We start from the raw sequence: 12,998 nt of genomic DNA on the forward strand, positions 1-12,998 counted from the left end.
CATTAATACAGGTAACGAGTGGAGGACAGAGGAGCCTCTTAAAGAAGAAGTTACAGGTCTGTGAGAGCCAGAAATCTTGCTTGTTTGTAGGTGACCAAATACTTATTTTCCACCATCATTTGCAAATAAATTCATTAAAAAGCCTACAATGTGATTTTCTGGGGAAAAAAAATCTCATTTTGTCTGTCATAGTTGAAGTGTACCTATGATGAAAATTACAGGCCTCTCTTATCTTTTTAAGTGGGAGAACTTGCACAATTGGTGGCTGACTAAATACTTTTTTGCCCCACTGTATGTATGTATGTATATATATATATATATATATATATATATATATATATATATATATATATATATATATATATATATATATATATATATATATATATATATATATATATATCAACTAATTGGCGAGGGAACAGGAACAGTCTGCAGCACCCGGCCTCACCCTACTAGAATCTGAAGTCAAATGTCTACTGTTTACTGATGATCTGGTGCTTCTGCCACCAACCAAGGAGGGCCTACAGCAGCACCTAGATATTCTGCACGGATTCTGTCGGACCTGGGCCCTGACAGTAAATCTCAGTAAGACCAAAATAATGGTGTTCCACAAAAGGTCCAGTCACCAGGACCACAAATACAAATTCCATCTAGACACCATTGCCCTAGAGCACACAAAAAACTATACATACCCGACCTAAACATCAGCGCCACAGGTAACTTCCACAAAGCTGTGAACGATCTGAGAGACAAGGCAAGAACGGCCTTCTATGCCATCAAAAGGAACATCAAACTTGACATCCCAATTAGGATCTGGCTAAAAATACTTGAATCAGTTATAGAACCCATTGGCCTTTTATGGTTGTGAGGTCTGGGGTCCGCTCACCAACCAAGAATTCACAAAATGGGACAAACACCAAATAGAGACCCTACATGCAGGATTCAGTGGCAGAAAACCTGACTGCTGTGACTGACCCAAACTTAAGGAAAGCTTTAACTATGTACAGACTCAGTGAGCATAGCCTTGCTACTGAGAAAGGCCGCCGTAGGCAGACCTGGCTCTCAAGAGAAGACAGGCTATGTGCACACTGACCACAAAATGAGGTGGAAACTGAGCTGCACTTCCTAACCTCCTGCCAAATTTATGACCATATTAGAGAGACATATTTCCCTCAGATTACACAGCTCTACAAAGAATTAGAAAACAAATCCAAGTTTGATACACTTCTATATCTACTGGGTGAAATTCCACAGTGTGCCATCACAGCTGCACGAAAAGTGCAACCATCAAAGAACAAACACCATTGTAAACACAACCCATATTTATGAGAGGGAGAGAGAGGTGGAAGGAGAGAGGAGGAAGGAGAGAGGGGGAGAGAGGTGGAAGGAGAGAGGGAGAGAGAGGTGGAAGGAGAGAGGGAGAGAGAGGAGGAATGAGAGAGGGAGAGAGAGGTGGAAGGGGAGAGAGAGGTGGAAGGAGAGAGGGAGAGAGAGGTGGAAGGAGAGAGGGAGAGAGAGGTGGAAGGAGAGAGGGAGAGAGAGGTGGAAGGAGAGAGAGGTAGAAGGGGAGAGAGAGGTGGAAGGGGAGAGAGAGGTGGAAGGGGAGAGAGAGGTGGAAGGAGAGAGGGAGAGAGAGGTGGAAGGAGAGAGAGAGGTGGAAGGAGAGAGGGAGAGAGAGGTGGAAGGAGAGAGGGTGAGAGAGGTGGAAGGAAAGTGGGAGAGAGAGGTGGAAGGAAAGTGGGAGAGAGAGGTGGAAGGAGAGAGGGAGAGAGAGGTGGAAGGAAAGTGGGAGAGAGAGGTGGAAGGAGAGAGGGAGAGAGAGGTGGAAGGAGAGAGGGAGAGAGAGGAGGAAGGAGAGAGGGGGAGAGAGGTGGAAGGAGAGAGGGAGAGAGAGGTGGAAGGAGAGAGGGAGAGAGAGGTGGAAGGCGAGAGGGAGAGAGAGGTGGAAGGAGAGAGGGAGAGAGAGGTGGAAGGGGAGAGGGAGCGAGAGGTAGAAGGGGAGAGAGAGGTGGAAGGGGAGAGAGAGGTGGAAGGAGAGAGGGAGAGAGAGGTAGAAGGGGAGAGAGAGGTGGAAGGAGAGAGGGAGAGAGAGGTGGAAGGAGAGAGGGAGAGAGAGGTGGAAGGGGAGAGAGAGGTGGAAGGAGAGAGGGAGAGAGAGGTGGAAGGATAGAGGGAGAGAGAGGTGGAAGGGGAGAGCGAAAAAGACTAATGGAAGACTGATGTATGAAAACTTAAGAGCTGATGTTTAAGTGGACTGACTCTAAGTACACATTGCTTTGCTTGAACTCTGCCTCGATGTACAGCTGAACCTTGTGTGTGTTTATTCACGTTGGTGTGTGTGTACATATCGGATATCTGTATGCATACACCCCTGTGTGTGGGTGTGTTCCATTCATAAGTGTGTGTGCTAATCTCCCTCTCTCTTTCTGTCTCTCTCTCTCTCTCTCTCTCTCTCTCTCTCACACTCTCTCTCTCACACTCTCTCTCTCTCTCACTCACTGTCTCTCTCTCACTCTCTCTCACTCTCTCTCTCACTCTCTCTCACTCTTTCTCTCTCTCACACTCTCTCTCTCTCTCTCTCTCAGTACACAGGCCCTGTCCCGGCAGACGGAGGGTCGCCAATGACTGTCAGCGAGATGTCGCCCAGCCGGGCTCAACGGCAGACCAACACTCAGAGACCTAACACATGCTGTTTCTGCTGGTGTTGCTGCTGTAGCTGCTCATGGTAGGTCCCCCCCCTACACTCACAGCATCCCCCCTACACTCACAGCACCCCCCCTACACTCACAGCGTCCCCCCCTACAATCACAGCACCCCCCTACACTCACAGCACCCCCCCTACACTCACAGCGTCCCCCCCTATAATCACAGCACCCCCCCCTACACTCACAGTGTCCCTGTCCCCCCCTACACTCACAGTGTCCCTGTCCCCCCTCTCTACCTCTGTATCACCTGCTCTGTTCTGCTTCCTGTTCTCTACTGCTCTATCCGGATGTACAGTTGAAGTCTGAAGTTTACATACACCTTAGCCAATCCATTTAAACTCAGTTTTTCACAATTCCTGACGTTAAATCCTAGTAAAAATTCCCTGTCTCAGGTCAGTTAGAATCACCACTTTGTTTTAAGAATGTGAAATGTCAGAATAATAGTAGAGAGAATGATTTATTTCAGCTTTTATTTCTTTCATCACATTCCCATCACATTCCCAGTGGGTCAGAAGTTTAAATACACTCAATTAGTATTTGGTAGCATTGCCTTTAAATTGTTTAACTTGGGTCAAATGTTTCGGGTAGTCTTCCACAAGCTTCCCAGAATAAATTGGGGTGAATTTTGGCCCATTCCTCCTGACAGAGCAGGTGTAACTGAGTCAGGTTTGTAGGCCTCCTTGCTCGCACACGCTTTTTAAGTTCTGCCCACAAATTTTCTATAGGATTGAGGTCAGGGCTTTGTGATGGCCACTCCAATACCTTGACTTTGTTGTCCTTAAGCCATTTTTTCCACAACTTTGGAAGTATGCTTGGGGTCATTGTCCATTGGAAGACCCATCTACGACCAAGCTTTCACTTCCTGACTGATGTCTTGAGATGTTGATTCAATATATCCACATCATTTTCATTCCTCATGATGCCATATATTTTGTGAAGTGCAACAGTCCCTCCTGCAGCAAAGCACCACCACAACATGATGCTGCCACCCCCGTGCTTCATGGTTGGGATGGTGTTCTTCTGCTTGCAAGCCTTCCCTTTTTCCTCCAAACATAACGATGGTCATTATGGCCAAACAGTACTATTATTGTTTCATCAGACCAGAGGACAGTTGCAAAAAGTAGTCTGACTTTTTTATGGCAGTTTTGGAGCAGTGGCTTCTTCCTTGCTGAGTGGCCTTTCAGGTTATGTCGATATAGGACTCGTTTTACTGTGAATATAGATACTTTTGTACCTGTTTCATACAGCATCTTCACAAGGTCCTTTGCTGTTGTTCTGGGATTGATTTGTACTTTTCACACCAAAGTACGTTCATCTCTAGGAGACAGAACGCGTCTCCTTCCTGAGAGGTATGATGGCTGCGTGGTCCCATGGTGTTTATACTTGCGTACTATTGTCTGTACAGATGAATGTGGTACCTTCAGGCGTTTGGAATTTGCTCCCCAGGATGAACCAGACTTGTGGAGGTCTACAGTTTTTTTTCCTGAGGTCTTGACTGATTTCTTTTGATTTTCCTATGATGTCAAGCAAAGAGGCACTGAGTTTGAAGGTAGGCCTTGAAATACATCCACAGGTACACCTCCTATTGACTCAAAATATGTCAATTAGCATATCAGAAGCTTCTAAAGCCATGACATAATTTTCTGGAATTTTCCAAGCTGTTCAAAGGCACAGTCAACTTAGTGTATGTAAACTTCTGACCCACTGGAATTGTAATACAGTGAATTATAAGTGAAATAATCTGTCTGTAAACAATTGTTGGAAAAATGACTTGTGTCATGCACAAAGTAGATGTCCTAACCAACTTGCCAAAACTATAGTTTGTTAACAAGAAATGTGTGGAGTGGTTGAAAAACTAGTTTTAATGACTCCAACCTAAGTCTATGTAAACTTCCGACTTCAACTGTATGTTAGAGTTGACATGAATGGATGTTGGTTATGTAGGCTTCTTCTAACCTCTTGCTTTCCACTGCAGATAGTAATAGGTTATATACAGTACCAGTCAAAGGTTTGGACACACCTACTCATTCAAGAGGTTTTCTTTATTTTTTACTATTTTCTACATTGTAGAATAGTGAAGACATCAAAACTATGAACTAACACATATGGAATCATGTAGCAACCAAAAAAGTGTTAATTAAATCAAAATATATTTTAGATTCTTCAAAGTTGCCACCCTTGGCCTTGATGACAGCTTTGCACACTCTTGGCATTCTCTCAACCAGCTTCATGAGGTAGTCATCTGGAATACATTTCAATTAACAGGTGTGCCTTGTTAAATGTTAATTTGTGGAATTTCTTTCCTTCTTAATGCATTTGAGCCAATCAGTTGTGTTGTGACAAGGTAGGGGGGATATACAGAAGACAGCCCTATTTGGCAATAGACCAAGTCCATATTATGGCAAGAACAGCTCAAATAAGCAAAGAGAAATGACAGTCCATCATTACTGTAAGACATGAAGGTCAGTCAATACTTAAAATGTCAATAACTTTGAAAGTTTCTTGAAGTGCAGTCGCAAAAACCATCAAGCGCTATGATGAAACTGACTCTCATGAGGACCGCCACAGGAAAGGAAGACCCAGTTAGAGAGTTAGAAGATAAGATAAATTCATTACCAGCCTCAGATTGTAGCTCAAATAAATGCTTCACAGAGTTCAAGTAACAGACAACATCTCAACATCAACTGTTCAGAGGACACTGCGTGAATCAGGTTGAATTGCTGCAAATAAACCCAATTAAATCAAACTTACCAAATACAATATTTACCGTGAAAAACTTTCAAGCCCTTTACCAACAATGCAGTGCAAGAAAGAGTTACGAAAATATTTTCCAAATAAATTGAAGTAAAAAATAATAAAAATTAACACAATAAAATAACAATAATGAGGCTATTTACAGTACCGAGTCAATGTGCGAGGTTAAAGGTTAGTTGAGGTAATTTGTTCATTTAGGTAGGGGCAAAGTAACTATGCAAAGATAAACAGCGAGTAGCAGCAGTGTAGAAAATGAAGGGTGTCAATGTTAATAGCCTGGGTAGCCATTTGTTTAATTGTTCAGAAATCTTATGGCTTGGGGGTAAAAGGAGGAGTGGGCCAAAATCCCTGCTGCAGTGTGTGCAAACCTGGTCAAGAACTACAGGAAACGTATGATCTCTGTAATTGCAAACAAAGGTTTCTGTACCAAATATTAAGTTCTGCTTTTCTGATGTATCAAATACTTATGTCATGCAATAAAATGCAAATTAATTACTTAAAAATCATACAATGTGATTTTCTGGATTTTTGTTTTTAGATTCCGTCTCTCACAGTTGAAGTGTACCTGTGATAAAAAAAATTACAGACCTCTACATGCTTTGTAAGTAGGAACACCTGCAAAATCGGCAGTGTATCAAATACATGTTCTCCCCACTGTAGGTCCTGGATGGCAGGAAGCTTGGCCCCAGTGATGTACTGGGTCATACACACTACTCTCTGTAGCGCCTTACGGTCAGATGCCAAGCAGTTGCCATACCAGGCTGTGATGCAACCGGTCAGGATGCTCTCGATGGTGCAGCTGTATAACTTTTTGAGGATCTGGGGACCCATGCCAAATCTTTTCAATCTCCTAAAGGGGGAAAGGGTGTTGCTGTGCCCTCTTCATGACTGTCTTGGTTTGTCTTGGTTTGGACCATGAAAGTTTGTTGGTGATGTGGACACCAAGGAAGTTGACCCTCTCCACTATGTTAATGTTAATGGGGGCCTGTTCGACCCGCCTTTTTCTGTAGTCCACAATCAGCTCCTTTGTCTTGCTCACATTGAGGGAAAGGTTGTTGTCCTGGCACCACACTGCCAGGTCTCTGACCTACTCCGTATAGGCCGTCTCATCGTTGTCGGTAATCAGGCCTACCACTGTTATGTCGTCAGCAAACTTAATGAGTCCTTACCACCTGGGGGCGGCAGAGGGAGGTGTTTAGTCCCGGGTCTTTAGCTTAGTGATGAGCTTTGTGGGCACTATGGTGTTGAACGCTGAGCTGTACTCAATGAATAGCATTCTCACGTAGGTGTTCCTTTTGTCCAGGTGGGAAAGGGCAGTGTGCAGTGCAATAGAGAGTGAGATTACGTCAACTGTGGATCTGTTTGGGCGGTATGCAAATTGGAGTGGGTCTAGGGTATCCGGGATGATGCTGTTGAAGTGAATCATGACCAGCCTTTCAAAGCACTTCATGGTTACCGACGTGAGTGCTACAGTGCGGTAATCATTTAGGCAGGTTACCTTGGGGCTATGTTGGGCTACTTGAAACATGTAGGTATTACAAACATGGTCAGGGAGAGGTTGAAAATGTCAGTGAATTGACAGTTGGTCCGCGCATGCTTTGATTACATGTCCTGGTAATCCATCTGGCCTTGTGAATGTTGACCTGTTTAAAGGTCTTGCTCACATCAGCTACCAAGAGCGTTCTCACACAGTCGTCCAGAACAGCTGGTGCTCTCATATATGCTTTAGTGTTGCTTGCCGCGAAGCTAGCATAAAAGGCATTTAGCTCGTCTGGTAGGCTTGCTTCACTGGGCAGCTCGTGGCTGGGTTCAAATCAAATCAAACGTATTTGTCACATACACATGGTTAGCAGATGTGTAGCGAAATACTTGTGCTTCTAGTTCCGACAATGCAGTAATAACCAACGAGTAATCTAACCTAACAATTCCAAAACTACTACCTTATACACATAAGTGTAAAGGGATAAAGAATATGTACATAAAGATATATGAATGAGTGATGGTACAGAACGGTATAGGCAAGATGCAGTAGATGGTATCGAGTATAGTATATACATATGAGATGAGTAATGTAGGGTATGTAAACAAAGTGGCATAGTTTAAAGTGGCTAGTAATACATGTATGACATAAAGATGCAGTAGATGATATAGGGTACAGTGTATATACATATACATATGAGATGAATAATGTAGGGTATGTAAACATTATATTAAGTAGCATTGTTTAAAGTGCTAGTGATATATTTGACATCAATTTCCATCAATTCCCATTATTAAAGTGGCTGGAGTTGAGTCAGTGTGTTGGCAGCAGCCACTCAATGTTAGTGGTGGCTGTTTAACAGTCTGATGGCCTTGAGATAGAAGCTGTTTTTCAGTCTCTCTGTCCCTGCTTTGATGCACCTGTACTGACCTTGCCTTCTGGATGATAGCGGGGTGAACAGGCAGTGGCTCGGGTGGTTGTTGTCCTTGATGATCTTTATGGCCTTCCTGTGACATCGGGTGGTGTAGGTATCCTGGAGGGCAGGTAGTTTGCCCCGGTGATGCGTTGTGCAGACCTCACTACCCTCTGGAGAGCTTTACGGTTGTGGGCGGAGCAGTTGCTGTACCAGGCGGTGATACAGCCCGACAGGATGCTCTCGATTGTGCATCTGTAGAAGTTTGTGAGTGCTTTTGGTGACAAGCCGAATTTCTTCAGCCTCCTGAGGTTGAAGAGGCGCTGCTGCGCCTTCTTCACGACGCTGTCTGTGTGGGTGGACCAATTCAGTTTGTCCGTGATGTGTACGCCGAGGAACTTAAAACTTACTACCCTCTCCACTACTGTCCCATCGATGTGGATAGGGGGGTGCTCCCTCTGCTATTTCCTGAAGTCCACAATCATCTCCTTTGTTTTGTTGACGTTGAGTGCGAGGTTATTTTCCTGACACCACACTCCGAGGGCCCTCACCTCCTCCCTGTAGGCCGTCTCGTCGTTGTTGGTAATCAAGCCTACCACTGTAGTGTCGTCCGCAAACTTGATGATTGAGTTGGAGGCGTGCGTGGCCACGCAGTCGTGGGTGAACAGGGAGTACAGGAGAGGGCTCAGAACGCACCCTTGTGGGGCCCCAGTGTTGAGGATCAGCGGGGTGGAGATGTTGTTTCCTACCTTCACCACCTGGGGGCAGCCCATCAGGAAGTCCAGTACCCAGTTGCACAGGTCGGTGTCGAGACCCAGGGTCTCGAGCTTGATGACGAGTTTGGAGGGCACTATGGTGTTAAATGCCGAGCTGTAGTCGATGAACAGCATTCTCACATAGGTATTCCTCTTGTCCAGATGGGTTAGGACAGTGTGCAGTGTGGTTGAGATTGCATCGTCTGTGGATCTATTTGGGCGGTAAGCAAATTGGAGTGGGTCTAGGGTGTCAGGTAGCATGGAGGTGATAGGGTCCTTGACTAGTCTCTCAAAGCGCTTCATGATGACGGAGTGCTACAAGGCGGTAGTCGTTTAGCTCAGTTACCTTAGCTTTCTTGGGAACAGGAACAATGGTGGCCCTCTTGAAGCATGTGGGAACAGCAGACTGGGATAAGGATTGATTGAATATGTCCGTAAACACACCAGCCAGCTGGTCTGCGCATGCTCTGAGGACGCGGCTGGGGATGCCGTCTGGGCCTGCAGCCTTGCGAGGGTTAACACGTTTAAATGTTTTCCTCACATCGGCTGCAGTGAAGGAGAGTCCGCTGGTTTTGGTTGCGGGCCGTGTCAGTGGCACTGTATTGTCCTCAAAGCGGGCAAAAAAAGTTATTTAGTCTGTCTGGAAGCAAGACATCCTGGTCCGTGACGGGGCTGGTTTTCTTTTTGTAATCCGTGATTGACTGTAGAACCTGCCACATACCTCTTGTGTCTGAGCCGTTGAATTGTGACTCTACTTTGTCTCTATACTGACGCTTAGCTTGTTTGATTGCCTTGCGGAAGGAATAGCTACACTGTTTGTATTCGGTCATGTTTCCGGTCACCTTTCCCTGGTTAAAAGCAGTGGTTTGCACTTTCAGTTTCACGCGAATGCTGCCATCAATCCACGGTTTCTGGTTTGGGAATGTTTTAATCGTTGCTATGGGAACGACATCATAAATGCACTTTCTAATGAACTTGCTCACCGAATCAGCGTATTCGTCAATGTTGTTGTTGGACGCAATGCGGAACATATCCCAATCCACGTGATGGAAGCAGTCTTGAAGCGTGGAATCAGATTGGTCGGACCAGCGTTGAACAGACCTGAGCGCGGGAGCTTCTTGTTTTAGTTTCTGTCTGTAGGCAGGAAGCAACAAAATGGAGTCGTGGTCAGCTTTTCCGAAAGGGGGGGCGAGGGAGGGCCATATATGCATCGCGGAAGTTAGGATAGCAATGATCCAAGGTTTTACCAGCCCTGGTTGCGCATTCGATATGCTGATACAATTTAGGGAGTCTTGTTTTCAGATTAGCCTTGTTAAAATCCTCAGCTACAATGAATGCAGCATTCCCTTTGTAGTCTGTAATCGAGTTGCCTGTTTGATGGGGCGTCTTAGGGCATAGCTGGATTTCTTATACGCTTCCGGATTAGTGTCCCGCTCCTTGAAAGCGGCAGCTCTAGCCTTTAGCTCGATGCGGATGTTGCCTGTAATCTATGGCTTCTGGTTGGGATATATGTGTATGGCCACTTTGGGGACGACATCATCGATGCACTTATTGAAGAAGCCGATGACTGAGGTGGTATACTCCTCAATGCCATTGGATAAATCCCTGACCCTATTCCAGTCTGTGCTAGCAAAACAGTCCTGTAGTTTAGCATCCGCATCATCTGACCACTTCCGTATTGAGAGAGTCATTGGTGCTTCCTGCTTTAATATTTGCTTGTAAGCAGGAATCAGGTGGATAGAATTATGGTCAGATTTGCCAAATGGAGGGCGAGGGAGAGCTTTGAACATGTTACATGCTGGTAGAAATGAGGTAAAATGGATTTAAGTTGACCTGCATTAAAGTCCCCAGGCCATTAGGAGCATTTTCTTGTTTGCTTATGGCCTTATACAGCTGGTTGAGTGCGTTCCTAGTATCAGCATCGGTCTGTGGTGGTAAATAGACTGCTACGAATAATATAGATGAGAACTCTCTTGGTAGATAGTGTGGTCTACAGATTATCATAAGGTACTCTACCTCAGGCGAACAATACCTCGAGACTTCTTTAATATTAGACATCGCGCACCAGCTGTTATTGACAAATAGACACACACCCCCACCACTCGTCTTACCAGACGTGGCTGCTCTGTCCTGCCGATGCACGGAAAATCCTACCAGCTCTATATTATCCATGTTGTCGTTCAGCCACGACTCGGTTTTAAACAACAATAATAATTATTTAATAATAATATAAGATAGGATAAGATCATTCTTTTTTTTCTTCTTTTTTCCCCCCCCGTTGGTAGGATTGTCTTGATCGTATATCATCCGTTTTGTTTTTGAACGTTGGCCAATAGAACAGATGGTAGTGGAAGTTTATTCAGTCGCCTACAAATTCTCAGAATTCCCGACCTACGCCCCCCTTTTCTGTCTTTTGTTCACGCAATGGACGGGGGATTTGGGCCCGTTCCAGAGATAGCAGGATACACTTTGCGTCGGACTCATTAAATAAAAAATCTTGGTCGAGTTCGAGGTAAGTAATCGCTGTTCTGATGTACAGAAGTTATTTTCGGTAGCAGCAACGAAAAAACGTGCAAAATAGGACATTTGGTAAGGAGCCTGTAAAACGGCAGCCATCTTACTCTCAAGGTCACCAATAATAAGAAGAGACTTGCTTGGGCCAACGAAAAACGAGCAATGGACATTAGATCGGTGGAAATCTGTCCTTTGGTCTGATAAATACAAATTTGAGATTTTTGGTTCCAACAGCCCTGTCTTTGTGAGACGCAGATTAGGTGAACGGATGATCTCCTCGTGTGGTTCCCACCATGAAGCATGGAGGAGGAGGTGTGATGGTGTGGGGGTGCTTTGCTGGTGACACTGTAAGTGATTTATTTAGAATTCAAGAAGCACTTAACCAGCATTGCTACCAAAGCATTCTGCAGTGATACGCCATCCCATCTGGTTTGTGCTTACTGGGACTATCATTTGTTATTCAACAGGACAATGACCCAACACACACCTCCAGGCTGTGTAAGGGCTATTTGACCAAGAAGGAGAGTGATGGAGTGCTGCATCAGATGACCTGGCTTCCACAATCACCCAACCTCAACCCAATTGAGATGGTTTGGGATGAGTTGGACTGCAGAGTGAAGGAAAAGCAGCCAGCAAGTGCTCAGCATATGTAGGAACTCCTTCAAGACTGTTGGAAAAGCATTCCAGGTGAAGCTGGTTGAGAGAATGTCAAGAGCGTGCAAAACTGTCATCAAGGCAAAGGGTGGCTACTAAAATATATTTTGATTTGTTTAACACTTTTGTTTGGTTACTACATGATTTCATATGTGTTATTTCATAGATTTGATGTCTTCACCATTATTCTACAATGTAGCAAATAGTAAAAACAAATGTTTGTCCAAACTTTTAACTGGTACTGTAGATTATATACGTTATGTACCGTATTTACATTCAAAACCAAAGTCTGTCAGATTTACAGTCAGCCTTGATCTTCAAGAATCGGACTTGGAAATATGGAAATATAGATTAGCCAAATGATTCTACCGGAGCGTAACCCAAAAACGAAGGACTAATTAGCCTAATCTGTTGTTTATGATTTGGTCATGGACGACTGATCGGGCTCATTGAGTTGAAAAATAAATGCTGCTTTCGGAATGGCATGCTTTAAGCACTACTGAAAAGTGCTTTTTGCATGTGAAAAATGAATGCTTTATGGGCACAAGGCGAGACCCTAATGCAGACACAGGAGGCAGATGGTTGAGCTCTGATATTTATTATAACAAAATTGGGGAGGCAAAAGGCAGGTCGGGGACAGGTGAGAGTTCATGAACCAGGTCAGAGTCCAAACAGTACCAGGGGATAGGCAGGCTCGAGGTCAGGACAGGCAGAGTGGTCAGGCAGGCGGGTTCGGCGCCAGGACAGGCAAGTGTCAAAACCAGGAGGGCTAGGAAAAATCAGAGACTGGGATCTAGGAAAAAATCAGAGACTGGGATCTAGGAAAAAATCAGAGACTGGGATCTAGGAAAAAATCAGAGACTGGGATCTAGGAAAAAACGCGGGTTGACTTGGCAAAACAAGACGAACTGGCACAGAGAGACAGGAAACACAGGGATAAATACACTGGTACAGAGAGACAGGAAACACAGGGATAAATACACTGGCACAGAGAGACAGGAAACACAGGGATAAATACACTGGTACAGAGAGACAGGAAACACAGGGATAAATACACTGGTACAGAGAGACAGGAAACACAGGGATAAATACACTGGCACAGATAGACAGGAAACACAGGGATAAATACACTGGCACAGATAGACAGGAAACACAGGGATAAATACACTGGCACAGAGATACAGGAAACACAGGGATAAATACACTGGCACAGAGAGACA

General features: G+C 44.8%; 1 protein-coding gene across 3 annotated transcripts in view; it reads left to right on the forward strand.

Moving 5' to 3' along the window:
- The window catches only part of LOC118939596 (regulator of G-protein signaling 20-like), a 96,999-nt gene that overhangs the window by 63,344 nt on the left and 20,657 nt on the right, over window positions 1-12,998 (forward strand). For all 3 annotated transcript variants that reach the window (XM_036947817.1, XM_036947819.1, XM_036947818.1), the window contains exon 3: window positions 2,589-2,728. In XM_036947817.1, the coding sequence (XP_036803712.1) occupies window positions 2,589-2,728 (140 nt within the window). The remainder of the gene's footprint in view (window positions 1-2,588; window positions 2,729-12,998) is intronic.

This window comes from Oncorhynchus mykiss, chromosome 16 (genome assembly GCF_013265735.2).
Source record: "Oncorhynchus mykiss isolate Arlee chromosome 16, USDA_OmykA_1.1, whole genome shotgun sequence".
Taxonomy (NCBI): Eukaryota; Metazoa; Chordata; class Actinopteri; order Salmoniformes; family Salmonidae; genus Oncorhynchus; species Oncorhynchus mykiss.